The following is a 21,653-nucleotide window of genomic DNA, read 5'->3' on the forward strand; positions in this document are numbered from 1 at the left end:
TTACCTTTTGTCCATCATAAAGCCTTTTAATGTTTAAATATATTTTTCAGAAGGCGAATGCAAGGATACAACTCACTACTGTACATATGTAAAGCAACTAAAGTTATGCTTGATAGACATCTACAAACAAAGATGTTGTCAATCATGTCAAGAAATGTAACTCTTCTATGGAAAGTTCATGATGCTGCAGTGAAGAGATGAGAAGAGAGGTTCATTAAACTAGCCTGCTCAAAGTATATACTTGTAAATAAGACATTAGTCATAACAGTTAAATGGAAACATGGGGCTAATGAAAAAACAGTATTGCAGATTGATATGCTGGACAGGGTATTTTTTCTGGGATCTTTTATTATCCACTCTTTGCAATGGAATTTTTAATGTTTTAAACATTTTCGTGTCTGGATTAGGAAGATAGTGTCATGGCATATCATCTGTAAAATTCCACAGGCCATCACATTCCAATTTTATCAGAGGAAAAAGCATTATCTAAAAGCACTAGGTAGTGCTTAATTTTTACCCCTAGGTTTTGTTTTTAATGTTTTATCAAATTTAACACAATTTTAAAATTTATAGAAGCTGTGGCTTGTAGCTGTAAAATTTTTGGCAGTGACTTCGTTTTCATAAACAGCTTAAGCTTAAGGGTCAATCTCACAGTATATCTTTCACTGATATTAGCTGTCAGATGGATACACAGAAGTACATTTCATTTTTCATGCTTGTATTTATGTGTATGCAGTAAAAGACATTGTGGATGCTAGTACAATTTTCAAAACAGCAATAGATCTGTTTTGAATAAATGAGGTGTCATTTTCCATTGTTTCTATTCTGCTCCAGTCACTGAAGTACAATCAAAGTTCTGCCATGATTAGACTTTTCTACTGATTTTAAATTAGACACAAGGCTTTCTTGTCAGAGCTGTGAATGAAACATTTGTGAGCCCTGTTCTCTTGCACATCAAGTCAAATGGGGAGCCAATAACTGGCCAAACACAGCTGTCAGATTTTCGATCTTGAATAAATTTTTTTTTCCCCCCCTTAATGGGGAAAAATGTCCAAGGAATAATTATTAATTATGAAGAGAGATAAGTGCAAGAAATCTGTTTTGAGCAGTTTTCCATCAAGATGTTTTTTCATCATGACCATTAACCATTTCAGTCTTTTGCAAGTTGATAAATTCTGATTATGATATTCCCTGGTAAATTATTTTCCATATTGCAGATTGTCTCATTAAGGCTGCAAGAAGAGAACCCCATAAGAGGCAGCAGATAGATGTTTGGTTTTTTTCTTCTGTAGTTTCCAAACTACTGCACATATTGGAGGCCTATATGCTTGTATTGACTTGGATCTTGTGTTACATTACTGAACTCCATTACATGCTAATTAGTGGGTATGCTGTAAGAATGGTTTTAGAAACAGCATTCCTGCACAATGGGTTTGCATCACTGAAAATTAGATTAGCACTACTGTATAGAAAATGTTTAATGTGGACTATTGTGTCCAAGGCTGACTGCAAGGAGAGGATATTCCTGATCATTACCTTTTTAATCAGCAATGGGTCTTGATTGTTTAAGCAGTTTTTTAAATTAAAAGAAAACATTTGTAAGATACTTTTGTAGATATTTATTGTCTGATTTAAAAGTGCAATATTTTGTTTTGTACAGTGTTTAATAAAGATTTTTGGACATATATTTTTTCTTATTACCGAAATTTCTTATTCATGTTTTTCCTTTATATTTAAAGTTTCCAAATGTTAACACACAGCGGTTTTTTGTTGCTTTAATTTTGTCTTTGGTTAAGCATGCATGCTACACAGAAGCAGTGCTGTAAATGTTTGTTATTGCAATTGGCATGACATTCCTCTGTAGATTATTTTATTGCTTCTCCAGTAACTGAAGATGTCTAATATTTAGCTTTCTTGAACGTAGTTTTGATATTTCTGAAATAAAGTCTAGTTTGATTATTCAATGCTTTGATTACCCAGAGATTGTTTATTACTGTGATTTTCATGGTAGCCATGCTTTCATTCCAAGTGTTATTTTATCAACCTACTATGCCCATAGTTCTGGGATTTTTTCAAAGCTAAGATTAATTCTTATTTTTGACAGCTTATCAGACAGATTCTCAGCTTCGTTACAGTCTGCTTTGCACTGCTATTAAGAGGGAACATAGATATAACCTGACTGAAAAAGTGGGGAAGAGAATTTGCCAAAATCCATGTAAGTCAGCTCTGACTCATTGAAATCTAGAATCAGGATTCTGTACAAAGGTGGAATAAAGTTACATTTCTTTGCCAGGCCTTCATGTACTGCACCAAGCAGAGTTCATTTAGACCCAACAGAACAGCTCTATGTTGTGTATTTAGTGGGTGATGGCAATAGCTATGTGAAAAAAACTTGTTTCAGAATATCTAGTATGTGTAATAGTCTTTAGAAAGAAGAGTCTCATAAATAATATGAACAAGAAAAGCCTTAAAAAATTTTATTAAAGTGAAAATAAATGTCTAGCAATGAAATGGTGGTATTTCAGAGTTATCCTTTTGTGTCACCAATGCATTCTTTCTGTGCAGTCTTTAAAAAAAAAAAAAAAGACTCTGTACAGCAGTTCTGTGGTGCATGCTGTATAGCACAGTGCACGAAAAGCACTTTTGGAATAGCAGTTGAATCCATGAGTAACTTTTCCACTTAAACATCTTGGTTTAGCATGACATCATAAAATGCTTTTTTAACGCTGTTATTTTGAGAAATATTAGTTTTCCAGCCTGCAGTTCATTTTGTCTGCATTTCAATAATATGTTGCTTATGAAAAAGTTGACCTCAAGTATTGAACACTGTCTGAAGGCTTATAACATCATTTGATGCTTTTCCTGGAAACACAATCAGTAGGGTGTGGCTCTTTCAACTGTAATGTAATAAAGGCTTCTCTCTTTCACTATTAAACTGAGGGGAAAACATAAAGGGCAAAATGATAAGGAATGTGCCCCCTCCACCCTAAAAAAGTCTTCAAACACATCTGCAGAGGAACTGTTAAATGTATCTGAATATGCCCTCCACTTCCTCTCAAGAATTTTTGTACTGTGCTGGTAGGTGGCAGCAAATGACTTTCCATAACTTAAGGGGTGTGTGTGTGGGGGGAGGCAAATGCCTTGAGAACTAAAAAAACAGCTGTGAAAATTACAAAAAGCATCTGGGCTCACTCACAAACCCAGGGGAGGAGCCATTTTCAGCAGGCACATGTAACTTCATGGATTCAGATTGCATTTCTCAATGAGTTTTCTTCCTCCCTAAGAAAGAGAGCTGGAGGATATTAGAAGCTTCTGTAAGCTTTTCATGAGGTACCAAGATTGTGTATAGGATATGGACTTGGGTAGGTGTAACTGTGTGAAGTTTTGACTTTGTTTCCTCAGTTGTGGCCAGAGAGAGAATGACTCAAGTTTCATACAGAAAAGGGTGTTTGTAGTTTGTTTTCTTCTGTGGTACAGAGGATGACAATGAATTGGACTTTCTCCTGTCCTGCTTTTAGGGTATCACAGCTTTACATTGCCCTTCTTCAAGCACTATCCAAAACATGCCTTTACTAGCTGGGGACATGAATAATTTCAGAGAGAAAAGTTTAATTGAATTGTTGTTTCATTAACAGAGTAAGTCATACTACAAAAACACAGTACAAAGACAAAATTTACCAAAAAGTAACTGATGCTGTAATAATGTCTGGAGCTCTCTCATGCAGTGCTTTTATGCACAGCTAATATGCTTGGTTCAGCTTTCTTCCTTGCATATGATCCAGTTCCTGCTTTCAACATGTTTCAAGCATTGATCTTAGTCCTTCTATTTGGTTTATGAAGTAAGAATACATAATTCTTCAGAACCCAAATGACTTCTGTATACCAATGTGTACAAGATACGTAATACTGAAAAAAATCATACTGCAGTACTGTGATAGAACATGATAATACTATTAATCATAGAACTATTTATTGAGAGTTGTTTAAATCATGAACATAATAGGACTGAAATCAGTTCATCTAGATTTCCCAAAATCAGGTAAAGACACATAAAGAAAATACTAAATATCTCATACAGAAGCATAATCATTGCATATACAATTCCTATAAGAGTTTTTGTTTCCCTGTATTTGTAACAAGTAATTCTTTGAAGAGCAGACAGACTGAAGCCAGGCTGTCTAGTGATTTCTGCATCTTGGCTGATACTTCTTTTTTTAAGTAAGTTTACACTATTTTCTGTTATCTCTACATGCACCTTTATAGTTTTCTGCCATTGTCCTCTTCAGACAGCCTCTGCAGTGAACTTTGGCAAAGATAGCAGGCTGTTTAGCTTTAAAAATCGGATAGCAGCATCAAAACCAGTGGTGGATGGATGTTAATTTTTTGAGCCCGATTCTCTATGCTTCCTCACCGTCTACCTTAAAAACTCAAAAACCAATCATCTGTGAAATCTCTTTGTGAAAATAGATTGAATTTGCACACTGGGTTTCAAAATTACTCAGGTGAGGAGGACACACACTTAGTGTGTCCAAAGCTTTGCATCAGCTTTGTTTCCTTTGGAAGTAAGGCTGAAAAAGAACTATCAGAGAAATTAGGAAACAGAGTCTAATGACCTGCTTTTTATGTCTGAGTGATTTCAAGTATGTGTACAGAAAAAGAGCACGGTTACTTCTTGTTAATTGCTATCAGAAATTACAGTGTGACCTTTATACTCTCCTTAGAACTGAATGAAGGAAAAGTAATGACGTCTAAAGGTAAAACCAGGTTTTTAGAAATGTCTAGGTGTCATAGGATGCTTTCTTATGATTTGGGCAGCAAAATGTAAAGAAAAAAAATCTCCTTATCACTCAAAGTATGAGATGAAAAACTGGAATGATGACCTAGTTATTTAGATTTTTATAGCATTATTTGCTTACTATGGAAAAGAAGTTATAATCAAAAATACTTGCTATTTCACAAATACAATCATTTGATTTGCAGAAAATCTGAAAGAATTAAATGTACAATACATATGCTTGAGATGGAGCATAATGAAATCTGGGAAGTCAAGGAAACTAGAATGCACGATCCAAAAAAGAATAGATGCCATATAAGATGCATTATTCCTACAAAAATTGGCAAATCTTTATTAGTCTTGTAATAAACTTGTGGTTTTGTTTTGATTTTGTTCAAGCTATGAGTTTAAATGCTTTTAAAATCAGAATTGGCATTATTTGATTTGCTTTCAATGTTATTTAAAGAAAAAATGAACAAGTAGGTTTCCAATTATTTCACCTGGGTGCTTGAAATGCTGCATTTAAATATTATGACACAACAGCTACTTCCTTTGGAATAGGATTACTATCTGACTCACAAAATTCTGGAGTAAGCTGGCGGAAGAATTTGTGACCATGAGAATCTGTGTTTACATAGACATAACCTGGAGGAGAGGGATAATTTGCTGGGCAGATCTCTTGTTTCTTTCGAGTATATTCTGTGCGATACATAGTTTCATCTTGAAAAGGAGCTGAATTAGGAACTATAGCATGTACAGGTTTGAAACTTTGAGCTGGAATGATCTGATGTGGTATGTAATGAGATTTGAATGTAGTTAAATCATAAAATTTTCCCATGGGTTTTGGAATTTCCTGTTGTTTCTTACTAATCTCTTGCTGAAAGCTGCCCCAAGCTTTAAAGTCTTCCTTCGTAGTAGTATTCCCTTGAAAAGGGGCATTGGTTCTTCTTCCATTAGAAACTGGTCTTATGGGGACAGCAGGAGAAATCTCATGCTTAACATAATCAAGATGGCTTGTGGAGTTAAAATCCATGTTGCCTGGGGGTGGAACGTACTCTCTTGTTTTGCGGACCTCAGGTAAGGAGACCAACCATGGCTGAAAACGATCCTGAAATTCAGTGACTCCATTAAAATGAGCATTGGATACGACTTCTGCGTTTTCAGGCTTGCAGCTTTTTGCAAGTTGCCCAGGTAGCCCTTTAAAATCATTCCGGTGGGTTGTGAGGTCTTCAAAGGGTTGGTTGCTTGGCTTGTACTCTTCTTTTGATCTTATAAATTTTGGTTCCAGTTGATGAGCAATATAAGAAGTGCGATGGCTAGTAGCACTATCAAAAGGCACATCTGAAAGCTTGGCTACACAATGAGGTTTAAAACTTTGTCTGGGATTCAGTTCCCTAGGAACAAAGTCATCTTGAAACGTAGTAGAATTTCCAAACTTTGCTGTAGGTGGGTGGTAGATATGCTCCACCTTACTAGTTTCCCTTCTTTGAACTTCCCATGACCTATAGTCGTCTTAAAGGCAAAAACAAAGCTTCACCATACAAGTGTTATTACTTAAGACCATTCCTTTAAAATGAAGCCAAATTCTTCTCGTATTAAATCTTGCAAATCAAAGAAAATGGATGTAAGTGAGAATGATAATGTTATCTGCATGTTTGTGATATGACAAAACTGTCTTCTGTTATTGGTGTGATAAAAACTGACAAAAAAATTGTACATGATGCCCTATTTTGACTATTTCCTCAAGGAAAAAGATGTTGCCTGTACATATTTAGTGTGTGTTCTATACAGAAAATAGCCATATACAGGTTTTATATACAACTTCTTACATTTTACTTTTATTATTCAAATATATAAGACTGAAAGGAACCTTATAGGTCAATGGGTCATGTTCACTACTGATTGGGAGAATTTTCTCTCATAATTTCCATATCAACATTACATCATCTTGTTGGGATTTTTTTTCTTTGCTTCTGGGGTTTTTTACTAACAGACTGTTCTGCTATAGTTACAAACTGTCCAGTCTAAACTTCTTCATGGGCAGCTGAAATCAATTTGTTGTCTTGCAATCACTGTACTTACTGCAGCTTCAGTGTTTTTTCACTCCCTGATCCTTACTCCCTGTTGAACTGCTAACATACATTTTAAATGAAGCAGTTGCATGCTGTCTTAGTTGTATGCTGAGACTAGGCTAAATTATTCATTATTTGCTAGCTTACTAATTACATGTAGGCTAAATAGAAATATTTAAATTTCCTTACAAATTATTACAATTAATTAATAGAAATAGAATGTATTTTTTTGAAGAGTCTTTTTTCCCGAAATTGTATTCTTCCAACTCTTTCTGTCACTGCACTACCTCCTGTGCTCATTTTGCACCAGGCATTCTAACTTCCTGTTTTAATAGGCATATCTGAGTCTCGTTATTTCAACTATCTTTTCGATACCACTGGGCCTCATAATCAGGAACAGCTTGATTTTCATCACTCTAATAGATCATATCTCATCATTTATTTCTACTTACTTTTAACTGGGGCCACAATGCAGTACATCTAACAAATTCAGTAACACATTTTATTTATAAAATTTTCTACTTGTATAAAGTTATATCCAGGTCACTTGCCAAATGACTTAAAAGGAGATTTAGTGCCTTTGTGCTGACCATTGTAATAGAATAATTTGTGTCAAAACAGATAATTACTGGGATGATATGCAAGCTATACAGTACACAAGAAAGAAATCTAAAAACAACTTTTGACCTACTCTGTGGAAAAACATGTGGTACATGCGCTAAAACTATCTGAAAGATATATTGGCACTTTAATTACAACCACCTTTTGTCGGAGATAGCCTAACCAATTGTATGTTAGAATTTCTCTCCTTCTAGCCAAGAAAACCTTAGAGAAGACTTTTCGTTTAGAACCGATAAATGTCACCTCTAAACAACTGGAATGCTGAACATCTTAAGGCATTATCACCTCCTCTCTATTATGTCTTGCTCTCTATTATGCCTTACTCTCTGGCCCAAACTAAGAAATCCAGTTTCTAATACAGCTAATTCAAAATACTACCTTCACCTTGGTTATTTCTCTTTCTAAAGGCAGCATCTATTATTACCTTGATAGGTTGGTATGGTATCCAATTTTCCTCCTGTAGTGTGTTTTCTCTCTAGAGGTCTTACTAATGTCACTGGTTGTATTTTATGAGCATTGTAATCTTTCCGGTATGTGGTTCCCAGTTCTATCTCTCCCATCTTTGGTTTATGTTCTTCTTGTGCCCGAAAAGGTCGCTTCACAATATCACACGGTAAATAATCAGATCTGAATTGGAGAAAAAGGAAACACTGGTTAAAAAACTTTTTTCTGATGGAGTCACTTTTGTCATTTTTCCATTATTTGGGAAAACAATGACTTATAATGTTTACTCTGAAAAATCAACCTGATGCCATATGTTAGAGGGATACTAAGGAGGAAAGAAAATCATAGTACATAAATCTAGGGTCTCTGATGCATGATATAGCCTTTATTCAAAGGTAGATGGTGAAGCAACTTTTTCAACACTCTGGGTCTCATTCCCAGTTTAAAAATATTCTTTAAAATGTCTGAAAGGAGACTAGAAAAAGTTGCTGTAATTTTACAAAGAAATGATCCAGAAAGCAGAAGCAGAGATCAAACTACTACAAGTGGCACCATTTACTAATTGCATGAGGAGCATAAAATATAATCAGAAACAGCTTTTTACCATTTTTATAAGGGCACTTTACATTAAAAGGGTGTATATTACATATGTAGTTGTTTATGCAGTACACAATCAATCTTGCTAGAGCATTTGCCCTTTCTGTGTATGACCCTTTTGTTTTTTTATAAACTAATAAAGAAGTTTCACCTGTTGCCCTTATAGCCTAAAGAAAAACAATAATGGAAAAAGTAAAGGTTTATGCAGCAGTCACATTATTAATAATGAATGAGTGATGTCTTTTTCTAGCTCTTTGAAAGATGCCGTTTAATTTTGTACGCTTAACATCAGAGTCTATGCACTGGCAGGACAGACCTACTGAACCCCTTTACAGTTGGCTTTCTTCAAACTCCTAATAATTTAGAACTGTCTGAATAAAAAAAAAAAATCCCTGTTCCTTTTTCTTAAGGTTTCATTTTCCCACTATCTCAGATTCCACAAGTGTATTACAGAAAGTTCCCCATCTTGCCAGCTTTTTCAGGCTCGATGAGACCTAGATTTCCAAAACAGGCTGAAAACAAGGACAAAAATTGTAGATTATCTTTACAGGATAAAGGATGCTGTAAAGAATGCAAATCTTTTTGTATGTGTCCTTCACTATTTTTTATGACCTTTTTGTGGTAACTGTATTTCTACACTCAAAATTTATACTTTTAAATATGCTAAAAGTGTAAGGGATGCAATGATTGCATTTTGAAAATGATTGCAATACAATGTTCAGTCCCCCTTTAAATGAGAAAGTATGAGAAACTTTACAGAGTAATTGTAAAACACATTGCTTCAAAATGTTTACTTAGATGTTGTAATTCCTTCCATTTTCTCACGATGCACTTGGTACTCTTGCTTCGGCTTAAGGCTCCGGGGAGGAGAGATATTGCTATACTTGGGATATTTTTCCACATACTCTGTTGTGAGGCACGGCTGTTGTCCATTATCATAAATCCATGTGGGTTTATGAGGGCAGCGATGGCGCCTGGATAAAACACATCAGATGAGATCATTTTGAATAGTTTCATTTAAGGGGAAAACCCATGTCCTATCTACTGGGAGTGAATAACAAATGGGGAAGATTGAACAATGTCAGTAGCTTGTGTTTAAAATCCTTTCTGAGTGATAAAACCACAAAATATTGTGCTGATGGCATAGGTCCCAGAGCACAGTATACTAATACAGTAATAAACACTATCAGTATGCAAGTTAGTCCTTAGTACAGAATACAAAGGACGGATAGACTTGATCTCAGTCCTCTAAATCATGCTACCACCAAGATGCACTTTACTCTCTTTTTTTAATCTTTAACAATATTACTAGTCTTATTTGTAAAAATAACTATGCTTCATTTCTCCTCTCATATTGTCTCTTTTTTACTGTTTTCCCTCATTGCTTGTCTTTTTATTTCTGTGCATCTGCTCACTTATTTTCACCACAACTCTTGATTAACCCTTTTTGATTAAAATTTTAGTGGTGTGAAATCTCATCTGTACTTCTGGTGCTCTACAGGCCATTTCTAACTTTTCAACCTTTTTTTTTCTTCAAGGACTGACTAAATCCTCTATCCAAAAAGTATGTTTATTTAGAAGTAATGACATCTCTTTTTCTTGATACATTTTGTTTCAATTACACCTGCTTGTAATTGATGTCTATTTTAATGACACCATTGTGTTAAAAGGTGTTAAGAGTTATATCATTACTTAATTTATTACTTACACCTTGTTTTATGTAAATTATGCATGGAATTAAAAAGTACACATTATTTTCTATATTGCTTTGAAAATCTTGTTATAGTCATTCTAACTTGCACAATGCACATACATCTCTCTGGTAGTTTATTTCAAGCATAGTTTTTAAATTTTATTTTGCCTGATGTGATTATTATTTAATCTCTCCTTTACGGAGATATATAATGAAAGATGTCCCTCCTACGTGTGGCTGCCAGCTTGCAATACTGGTTCAGATATAAGCAAAGGGAAATAACAAGAAATAAAGCATAATTTTTTAAATAAACGAGTCTTGTAAAATTCTGTACATGAAAACCAAAAACAGCTAAAGAACAAGAAGGGTAAAAGCGTACCGCTTTTACTGGGCACAATTAATTAAAGTTTCAGGAAGCTAGATACCCAAGGAATAGTTCAAAGGTCTGCAGAGAAATTTAGCTAGTACTGAATACCAAGAAGGAAAAAAATAAATTAAAGCAAGGTAAAATAGAATACAGTAACAGACATGAAGGACTGCTGCTAAGAAAAGTAAAATTTAAAAAAAATCACTAAAAGAGGTTATCTGGAACTGGTGATCCCTAAAGCTGGTATTAGTTTGGGCTGCCTGACTCTGCCAGCTCAGTAGTTCAATAAATGAGAAATGAAGTAGCCCTGCCTAAGAAGCCAAACCCTTTCAAAGCCTCAGGTGCTTACTCTTTTTCAATCAAGTCAACGGATAGCCAAATAACAATTGAGACACCTATTCATAACATAGCAGGGACAGGAAAAAGGAAGAAGAGGGAAAGAACAAGAAAGGTAGGAAAACAAGGAGGTGAGTGTGTGCTATTTCTCAGCATGGAGCTTGCCTGCCACTGCACTTTTCATTAAATTCAGTTACCACCTCAGTAATACTTTTTTCAGTATAAAAGTATAAACAGCATATGCTGTGTCATGTAGCATCTAAAAGTAACAGCGAAGCAGGAACTAAAACCATTGAATGTATGTTTTGAAAGTTAGTTGAACTATAGGGTATCAAATTATAATATTCTTCACATATTTTAGGTGTACGGTTCAAAGGAGTTTGCAACGAACAATGTTCATCTAAAAAACCTTCATTTTCACAACCTTTAGCTTGCCATAAGCTGGTCCAGAAGACCAATTAACAAACAAAACACCTTCTCTCTTCTGGTATCACCAGCCTTTAAAGACTTAACTCTCACTGTCTTCTAAGCAATATTGTCAGAATATGAATGGTCATCCTACAAAGAGAAATAGATACTAGAAAAATAATTACTTGCAGAGTGAGCCTGTAGTTCTTGGTAGATTCAACAAAGAGGTAATGTAATGTATCTCTCCAAGGAAAGACGTTTTTGTAATTGCATTAGAATTCATTGCTGAATCAAAATGTCCGTGATCCCAGTCATTTTTAGCATATGAAATAATGCTGAACAGCCTCTGACTATGCACAAAATTACACGGATTCAGACGAGACCGTTCAGGAAGATCCTACATCCTACTCTGTGCTGTGAGAGAACTTTCAGTGGGCCTAAAAGGCAACAAAAAATTACCTTAATATAACTGTAAATTTGACTTGGAGAAAAAATTAGGGTTTTTTTTGATTAACCGATAAATCTACTTTTGGATGTTGTCCAACTGCTTAACCAAAAGTTTTAATTTAGATAATAACTTTATAAAACTGATCACATAGGGTATCACAGCTCTTGAGAGAGATGATACTAAGAATCTTCAATCAGAGAAGACAGATTACAGCTCTGATAAATGAAATACGTTGCTTAAAATTTGGCCAGAACTCCTTGAGTCACTGATTATTTTAAACTTGTTACTTGCATTTATCTTAACTTCAACCCCAGAGTTACTGATAATTCAAATCAATTTGGTGAGAATATGCCTTCCCCCATGACTGACTGATGCCTGCTTTGATGATTATTCCTTCCCTTCTTTGAGGGAAACTATCTATCTCGTGGCTGGCATGAAGTCTGAACAGAATCTCAGCTGAACAAAATTGACAGTATATGGGCTCCCTAGTGCCAGACGTTGTTGCTTTGATTATTTTACTGGAATGATGCTGAATTTCACTTATTTAGGATCTGGCATACATACAGTTGTTTTTTATATAGTGCTAGCAAGACCCTTCAAATTTTCCCACCAAGTATTTTCCTCTCAAAGAACTAGACTAACAATGAGAACAGTTTAATGTTTATCATCATAAAGAACTTATTTTAAAAAAAACCTAAACATCCATGCCCCCCAAAAAGTTTTTTTTTTTTAACTGCCAGTGCACATGCTATGGTCTGAAAGACAGAAGTTATGTATGGACACTGTATTTTTGAGAGTCATCTGCTTTCCTAGTGTTGACAGAAGACCTAGTAGTTTTTATTGGGTTTGCATATAATTACATGTGGTCAGTATGAAGGCTTAAATACCCCATCTTTTAGAGCAATCTTCCTCTTCCCTCTCAACTTACATGATAACAAGTGCAGTAAGTGGGGAAATGCTGACAGATTGAGAAGATAAAGCAGTAGTTTATTTTTGTATCTCAAAACTAAACTTCTATGCTTTTGTATGCTGCGATTATCTTTTACGGTAGACAGATACTATTTCTGAATGCAGAGAATTCATCTACCTCAGAGGCTTTATTCCTCCTTTGGAGGCCAAATTTAACATCCTGTATTTGCTGTTAGACATTTCTATTGAGCCACTGATCTGAAGCCTGACTGTACTTACTAGCAGGGGATAAATTTTCTCTTGTATTAAGTTAACACATTTGGAACCTATGGGAAATAAGAAAATAAAATTATTTCCTTCTCTTTATGGGTCAATCATAAGTAAGACTAGCTCATACTTTCTCCACATGAAAAATACACCACTTCTAAAGTAAGATATGGATCTGAAATATCTTAGGAAACAATACAGAATCCAGCCATTACTCTGCACAATGCAGTTTTGCAAACATTTTTGTGGTTTATTTAAATAAAAAAAGGTTTATTTAAATAAAAAAAACCCCCAACCTCCAACCAAACTTACATTTCTACCATAGCAGCTTGAAAATTATCATCATACTGCCTTGGCAGCACCTTATGTTACTGCAAAAGTCTTGAAGTCTTAAGCTCAAGAGGCTAGAAATTACCAGTGATTAAAAATGGAGAAGTCCCCAGCACTGGACCTATTTTGCAAACTGATCTTTGAGCATGCTCAGTACTGGGTACACTTCCCATGGTTTTTGGCATTAAAATTATTTGCTGATTTCAAAAAAGATAACTTAATAGGCACAGAAAGTGATTCAGTCTAGTAAGAAGGAATCTATTAAGAATATTCTTAAAAACATTGTAACAATTATTTGATTAGTAAGAGCCCAAGACTGCAACCCTTAAGTATGAACACTAGCACTCAGATGTGAGCCTTTAATGAGTGGATTATGCATATCACAATGCAAAAAAGGTAATTCTGGAATTTTGGAGGCTCTTCTCACTTCTCTGTAAAGAGAAAGCAGAATAAAGTTCTGTTTTGCTGACTTTCCTGTCTTACTGACTTTCCTCCCCTGTATTTATAAAATTTTTCTGAGTGTTTTTTCTTCTGTGAACCGCTAAGAAAGATTGTTTCCTTCTATTTTATTATTTAGAATTAAATAGTAATTATGTGTCCACAATTCCTGCAAGTAGCTAAATGGTGATTTCTACAAAATATTAGATCTTTTTCTTCACTTTGAAATCTCTTCTAAGATGTGTATGCATTGCAGTATCCAGGTAACACTGCCAAGTGACCAGTCTTCCCCTAAAACCAGAAACACTATAGCTACACTGAAGAAATCACAACGTGCTGCCTAAACTAATAATGGCTTAAGATTTTATTGACTGTAAAAACTTCAGTGGTGTTTATTTTAAACCATATGCTTTGTGCGTGTTTTATTCAGTTATTCATATTATTCAACTGTGTCTTTGAATTGAGAATTTTCAATTGAGTCGAACCTTGTTTTCTGCTGTCAGATTGTCTTATCTCACCATCTTTATACTTGAGCCTGAGACAGATTTGTTATCTTATCATGAAAACAATGTGTTCAACTCTTCATTAATCTAGGACTTTTGAAACAAATTTACAGGGCAAACTACACCCACAGTCTTGGCCAAAAGGAACATGAGAAGCTTTATGCACTGCCTGTCTCTCATCTCTGTCTACAGATCAAAAAAAAAAGTGGCTGATGAACAGGTAGACAGACTTCCCATACAGAAACACATAAGGAGGGCGTCTGCTGTACAAACCTCAACATCAAACCTGTAGTTCATGGTGCACTTTGCAGCCACAGAGTTGGCTCTGTACTTCCAATATATAGTGATCACACTCTTGTGATCTTATGATGACTCTCCTGGTATGTAATTGTTTTAATTTTATATATATATTAAAGACTGAATCTTTGAATCTGGTGAGGGGATGAGAATCCTAAGATGATTATTTTTATGGTTTTTGAAGTAGACACAGAAGAAATTGAAAATCAGAACAGTACTGACTCCAAACCTATAAAAAGACACCTAAATTTGGCAAGGCTTAAGTCACTTATGATTTTGGGGAACCTGACTTGTCAATTTTTTTTTACCTATGGCATTGGTAATATTGCATATAGACCTGTAATAGTAATTTTAAACAAAAATTTGGCTGTTGTATTGTCTTATGCCAGCCTCCCTGGCCAAAGAGGCTGTAGTACAACGATGAACTAGGTGTCTCCATATGTGGGATGATTGAATGTGAAGGAAGAGCAGGGCTTCCCTTCACAGTGGAGAGTATTACTGGATGTGATGTTAGAAAGACAGATGTATTAAATCTATTTTAAAGGCCGTAGTGCTTGCACAGGTTTCTGTCAAGGTTGATTTAGCCAGAACTCTTCTGGGGGTCTCTCTCCCCACACGGCAGAGTTGGCTCTGCTTTATGGAAAAGCCTGATCCTGAGGTTTAGCCTGGGTGGCTTTGAAAGACTGTCCCCATTCTTTTCTATTTTAACGCATTTAAGATCTGCTTTTACCCCTACTTGATTTAAAGACAAAAATATTACTTCATATTTACTGAGAAGATCCCTTTTAGAAAAAAGGGAAGCCAGAAACTGTTGAAATGGGAATGTTACCCAGTTTCTGCCTTCCCCCTGCTAAAATTAGCCACGACCAGCGGGGTTCCCCGCGAAAACGGGGATGGGTGAGGAGGGGGTCAAGATGAGGGGTGTTTCTGTGGGGGTGGCGTTGGCAGGGCCCGGAGTGCTGAGGGGGAGCCGCCGCCATTTTCCTGGGGGGACACCCTCCCGGGGACCCGAGGTCTCCCCCCCACTCCCCGAAGACGGTGACGACCCGCGGGGCTCCTTACCCGCAGGTACAAATCTCACACAGACACCGAGGCGGCTTCATGCTCCCTGCGGCCGCCCCCGCCTCTCCGCCGGGGTAACTACGGAAGCGCCCCGTCGCGTGGCAACGGCGGCGTCCTCGCGGTGCGCGGCCTCCGCCGGCTTCCGTCCTGCGTCACGGCCCCTGGGGCGGGAGAGGGGAGGAACGGGCGCGGGCTTCCGGGTGCGGGCGGCGCGGCGCTGGGAGGGAGCGAAGGTGGGGTGTTCCCCTCCCCCTCCCTGTGAAGGGTCGTTTTGAGGGGGGGACGTGCGCGCGGCAGGAGTGGGCCGCGGGACCGGCCTCGCGCGCGCACAGGGCAGCGGCGCGGGCGCGCGGGACGGGCGGCGCGGCCTCCCCCCTACCCCGCCTCATCCCCCAGCCCCGAGCGACATTGCGGCGGTCCCCGGCGTGGAAACGTCGGGGGAGGTCTGCGGCCCCCTCCCGGGGCACCGGCCCCTGGGGCGGCTGTGCGCAACCGAAGCGTTGGAGGGCCGGGGGCGGGGAGCGCGGCGGGGGGCTGCGGCTCCCGGGGAGCCCGCTGGAAGGGGCGGGAGGGGAAGGCGAAACGGGGGCCGGGGGTGGCAGCCCCCGCGTTCGCGCAGCTTGCGCGTAAAGCGTGAGGTTGTGGCTCTCCGGGACACCTCCGCGCGCGGAGAGCCGAGGCGGCTCCGTGTGTTTTTCGTAAGGAAACACTGACCAAGCTCCCCGGCACCCCCCGATTTTCCTTAAACACAGGAACACGCCCCGTGCTTTGTACGTTTCTGGTATCCGGGGGGTAGCACAAATGGTGTCTGAGGAGCGTGACACACTCCGCCTGTCGGAGGAGTTTCCTTGATGAGTAGCTCTAATCACAACTTAGGCAATTAAAAAACCCCCAAACCAAACATGTTTCTTAAGTTGCCTCCTAAATAAAATACTTTCCTTCGTTCACAGAAATAGCTAACCATGGTCCTCACAAGTGTGGGAAAGATGGTTGGTCTCCAGAAGAAGACTTCTGGAATCAGGAATATCTGTATATTAGCCCACGTGGATCATGGTAAGACACGTGCTTGTGACTGGCAGAAACCTTGTGAGGAAACTTGTGTGAGTTTGAATGATGGTGAGATATTTTGGTTGCTGTTTTAAAGGAGTAGGTTTTCACGGATTTAGCTTTAAACTGTCTTAATCCTGATTCTGAGAAGTAAATTTGCTTTATGCACATGTCCTGATGCAGCTTACTGTTTAGAAATGAAGAGAGCATTACACTATAATAATTTGGAATAATTGAAGCTGAACATTTTCTACTTTTATGATGCTGAATGTTGGCCTGAATAAAATATATGCGTGTGTGAGGTAGGCTGTTGTATTTCTATGTTTACTTAATGAAAGAAGTTTTTTATGTAGGTAGAAATAATAAATGCTCATTTTAAGACACAAATCTTTTGTCTGATTGCATGACATATTGAGGTTCTGATGTACTGTTTGTTATTTCAACTGCTTTTCTGGTTATGACAGGTAAGGTTGCATCCACTCTTCAAAAATAAATTTGTGTGCATCTAACCGGTGAAGTTGAATAATCAGTTTTATTTTTTTTTAAAGTTAGCTTGCCCTTTCATGGCATTTTAAAGTCTTTATTAATGTTGAAGTCTCAGAACAGTAGATGTTGTCAGCATTCATAATGTTGCGTCTTTTTCCATTGGCCATTAATTTAAACTAAGTAATTTATTTTTCTTTTCAGGCAAAACTACTCTAGCTGATTGTCTAATATCTAGCAATGGAATAATCTCTAGCCGCTTGGCAGGAAAGGTAGAGTTATACTGTTATTTTTACCAAAATTCTGGTGTGTATGTGCTGGGATTGTAAATCAGTCATGATTAAGGAAATTCTATTCCTAGTCTTGCTAAACCTCATTTTCTCGCAGTCATACTCTTTGACAGTTGATGAGTATCTTGTGAAGATAATTCTACAGATTTATCGCCTCTTCTTCTGTTTTTATACTCAGCTGAGATATCTAGACAGTAGAGAAGATGAACAGATCCGAGGAATAACAATGAAATCTAGTGCAATTTCGTTGCACTTTGTGAAAGGTAAGTTGTTGATGCTGGCAAGTATAAACTTTAATATATATTTTTGTTTATTTTCCCTGTCCATTGTTGCTGTTGAGATCTTCTTGTATGCAGCTTTTGCTTTTGTGTTTCTCAGTGTTAGGGCATGATTCTGCAAAGACTTAGGCATGTATTCAGCTGTTAATCAAGATAATCAAGTTCCGTCTCAGGCTTAAGAAAAGTATCTTCAATTGTATCTCTGAGTGGAGGCAATTAGAATAGTTGCTTTTATCTTTTTATTTTAGTCTTGAAATGATGTCACTTCAAGACAAGACCTTCTTTCAAAAAACAATAAATTTTTAAATTATTTAGTACAGTCTTATCTTTACTGTACTTCTATGTCAAGGTGCTTGTTACACTCTTATAAATTGTTCAGAGGGTTTTTAATAGTGTAGTTATGGTCTCGTCCTTGTTATGACTTCATGTTCCTCAGCTAGGGAAATCACAAACATGAAATGTATTACTAACAGGCTTGGGCAGAAAAAAGAATAACTAACAGAAAAATTGCATGAACAGAAAAGCCACCATTAGTCTTTCCATTTCAGCTACAGCTGATTATAAAAAAAATAGTCGAAATCAATGATCTTCCAGCTAAGTATTGTAAACTGTGACTGGTTTATTGTTGACTCTGAAATGACCTTACTTTTAATGGCTAGAACCTTCTATGTCTGTTGTTTTTCTTTTGAATTGAAATTTAGACTCTAATGTAACTTCTTAAACAGGAAATTTGTTTGATCTTATTTTGATTATGGCTGATGATAAATGCAGTGAGTTCATCAAAAGTTGACTGGAATCTCCGCTAAGCAGAAGTTTTTGGGGGAGTAGTGTGGAAGATAGTGAAAAATTCTGTGTTGGTATATTGAAGATATTTTAGTAATACGGAGTCAAAAGCATATTTTTAAAAAAACCTGAAGGTTGAAATGAGGCATTTTGTTAAGAATGTAGGGTTTATTTTTATGATAGTCTGTGATGATTTATCTTTAAAATGCAGACTGTAATGCAGTTGGTTTGTGTTTTAGCTAGTGATCTATTTGTAATGCTACTACATGCTTGGTCAGGGCTAGAGTTTTTCTTTTTGTTTGGTTGGCCGGTGTGTTTTTGTTTTTAATTTTCCGAAGGTAGTTGGGCTTTAAAAGGTGAAGATTGGCATTGAGAGTGAAATGAAAACCAATTAGGCATAAGCCACTAGATGTTATGCTGCTGACAGTCTTCCTGTTCCATTGGAGTTTTTCTTAAGCGTAATGGTTACTGCAGATTTGATCCTTAGAATAGCTTAAACAGTATAACCAGGTGGCTGAAAGAAATATTTTTGAAAACTGTTCTGAAATACTAATTTATTGTTTGATCCTAGGTGATCAGGAGTATCTGATTAATTTAATAGACTCCCCAGGGCACGTGGATTTTTCTTCAGAAGTATCTACTGCTGTCCGACTCTGTGATGGTTGCATCATAGTGGTGGATGCTGTTGAAGGAGTCTGTCCACAGGTGAAATAAAGTATATTAAATAGAGAAAGAGGGTAGAGAAGACAGAGTAAGCAAAGTCTTAAGTGTGTTATGTAGAAATAAAGGATGAGCTGGTTTAAGAAGTTTTGTAAAACTGTTAATAAACAACAATGCACTTGAGGTATGAAAGAGGGTAGTTAGTTTCATAGTTGTGCTGAAAAACTGAGCGATGCTGGTGAGTGGGTGTGGTGATGCAGGGTTGAAACACTGCGTATGCAATTTTTCAGGTACTGGAATTTTTGTATAGAGAAGAAATAAATGTCTTAACAGAAATAATATCTTTACATGTGCTTTTACGGTACTGAAAGTGAAAAAATACGCAAAATAACATTGAGATTGCTTTTTTCGTGGCTTACTTTTATGAAGACGGGTTATTTTGTTGCTGTGGGTGTTTTTGCCATGATATTCTGCCATTCTGCAGAATTCTGTAATAACTAACACTATGTACTACGGGACTAAAATTTCTGGTTTTAATGTCAACCTGTCCTTTATTATATGTTTCATTAAATCTTAGAATTATATTGTCATTTTCTTTTAACATTCCATCTCTTTTGTGGTATCAAGCTTTCTGTAATGGATTCTTTTTAACTATTTCCTTCTTAATAGACTCAAGCAGTTCTACGGCAAGCATGGCTAGAAAATATACGTCCAGTATTGGTGATTAATAAAATCGATCGCTTGATTGTGGAGCTCAAGCTCACCCCTCAGGAAGCATACTTGCACCTTAAGAATATCTTAGAACAGGTATTCATGCTATGGTGTCATGTTCACACAGCAGATTTTGTTGAGGTTGTTTTCTTCACCCTTTTCTCCATTCTTGAATTGAGAGAGACTGTAATTTTCACTGCCTTATAGCTGGAATAAATTTAGTGCAGCAGAACCAGTTTTTTCTTTCTTTGCAGGATCAAGCACTATAACATCTAGTCTAATTTTTAACATTGAGATACTTTTTATTTCTAGTTGGTTTCGAGGTTCATTCGGAATGCCCGTGATAGAGAAAAGTGTATTAAATGCCTCTTGACAGGTCATCAGGAGGAGTCTTCATTTTTAGAAATAATATGCTGAATGTTTTGTTCTTCCTGTTAAATTGTTTAAACTTCTATGGAGGTAGACAAATAATATCTTTAGGCTGCTCCTGATATTGATGGATTTATGCAGGGATAAAGTTAATTCGTCTTCTAAGTTGTAAGTTAAGTTGCCTTCAAACTTTTTTGAACTTATTTCTAAGCATTTCTCTACCTGGTTTCCCTTTGCCCTCCTTTGTCGTTTGTTTGTTGGCAGTAACAAGTTCCTATTTCACCATTCCTTGTTGTGAGAAACACAGTGTATTACACATGATACTCTATATTTGATTCAGTCCCGATTTGGCTGACTTTGACTTGGAAAGTACATGGTGTTTAAGTTGAAATGTTAGTCACATCAAACTACTGTTGTCTTCAAATGAGCAGGATTAGATACACAAGGTCTGTGTTTTAAATTGCAAAATGAATCACAGGCATGGTATCTTGTTAAAAAAAAATCTTTTTATATTTTGGAGGGTGGGGAGAATTGAATTGCATTTTAATTTCAAGGGTTGTGGAAGAGTGAACAAATCTTAGGGTGTTTTTACATATTCTTCTGTAGATCAATGCAGTCACTGGAACACTCTTTACCTCTAAAGTCTTAGAAGAAAGAGCTGAGAAAGAAACAGAAAGTGAAAGTATTTCAGACACTGCATCAGGAGATCAAATTTATGACTGGAGTGCTGGATTGGAAGATACCGATGATTCGCACCTTTATTTTTCACCAGACCATGGAAATGTGGTGTTTGCCAGTGCAATTGATGGCTGGGGTTTTGGGTAAGTCTGGGATTTAGTTACTGACTTTTTTTTTAATTGATTACTTCAGTTAAAGTATTTTCAGTTGCTTCATACTTCTAAAGATTTTTTTTTTTTATATTTTTCTGTGATATGCAACTGTATATAATCAGTTCTAATATATTATTAACACTGGGCAGCTGAAAATACTACCAGCTTTGTCATCTATGTGACAGGGACCCCTGTGTCCCTGTCACACAGCAGCTGCTGAGCCCACTGTAGTGTCCAGCCTCGCCTGGTAAACTTAGTTTTTTATTAATTGCTGACATTTGATAGGCTGTAATAGTCTAGGCCAAAAACTATGGCAGTACAAGAGCTGTTTCACAAGTAGATTGGACCTTGCAGCTACAGGGACAGTGATATTCATAAGAAGCATAAGGCAAACAACTGGCATCAGGGCGGCAGTTTCAGCTGTCCAGTTCGGTCCAGTACAATTCTGGGTCACAGCATTACTGTGATCTGTTTTTTCTGTACCAGACTTTGACTTGTCCTTGAAATTATGCATTTGTTCTTAAGTGTTTATGCTCATCAGTCTTAATTTAGCTTTTTTCTCTTCTTCATTCAGGTGCATTTCTTATCTCTTGTTACCTAATATTTCTGTATTTCTGTTTCAGCACTTGCTAAAGA

At 37.0% G+C, this 21,653-nt stretch overlaps 3 protein-coding genes across 4 annotated transcripts in view; 2 read left to right on the forward strand and 1 right to left on the reverse strand.

The window, feature by feature from the left end:
* The window catches only part of ADAMTSL3 (ADAMTS like 3), a 192,842-nt gene extending 191,267 nt beyond the window's left edge, over positions 1–1,575 (forward strand). Inside the window, exon 31 of the mRNA XM_059823708.1 lies at positions 51–1,575. Within this exon, the coding sequence (XP_059679691.1) occupies positions 51–160 (110 nt within the window). The 3' untranslated portion in view covers positions 161–1,575. The remainder of the gene's footprint in view (positions 1–50) is intronic.
* Positions 1,576–5,303: 3,728 nt separating this feature from the next.
* Positions 5,304–15,607, reverse strand: SAXO2 (stabilizer of axonemal microtubules 2). The gene is made up of 4 exons (XM_059824170.1): positions 15,567–15,607; positions 9,303–9,482; positions 7,892–8,094; positions 5,304–6,286 (listed from the first exon to the last, which is right to left on the reverse strand). Exons 1-4 carry the CDS (start codon positions 15,605–15,607, stop codon positions 5,304–5,306), a joined length of 1,407 nt encoding a protein of 468 aa, XP_059680153.1.
* Positions 15,608–16,528: 921 nt separating this feature from the next.
* Positions 16,529–21,653, forward strand: part of EFL1 (elongation factor like GTPase 1) — an 80,378-nt gene continuing 75,253 nt past the window's right edge. The window contains exons 1-6 of one of the 2 annotated variants that reach the window (XM_009807748.2): positions 16,529–16,619; positions 17,301–17,368; positions 17,565–17,649; positions 19,019–19,152; positions 19,777–19,914; positions 20,794–21,008. In XM_009807748.2, coding sequence (XP_009806050.1) covers positions 16,529–16,619; positions 17,301–17,368; positions 17,565–17,649; positions 19,019–19,152; positions 19,777–19,914; positions 20,794–21,008 — 731 coding nt within the window. The remainder of the gene's footprint in view (positions 16,620–17,300; positions 17,369–17,564; positions 17,650–19,018; positions 19,153–19,776; positions 19,915–20,793; positions 21,009–21,653) is intronic. The other variant, XM_009807750.2, reaches the window with a different exon arrangement.

The sequence above is a fragment of the Gavia stellata genome, chromosome 13 (genome assembly GCF_030936135.1).
Source record: "Gavia stellata isolate bGavSte3 chromosome 13, bGavSte3.hap2, whole genome shotgun sequence".
In the NCBI taxonomy this organism is placed as follows: domain Eukaryota; kingdom Metazoa; phylum Chordata; class Aves; order Gaviiformes; family Gaviidae; genus Gavia; species Gavia stellata.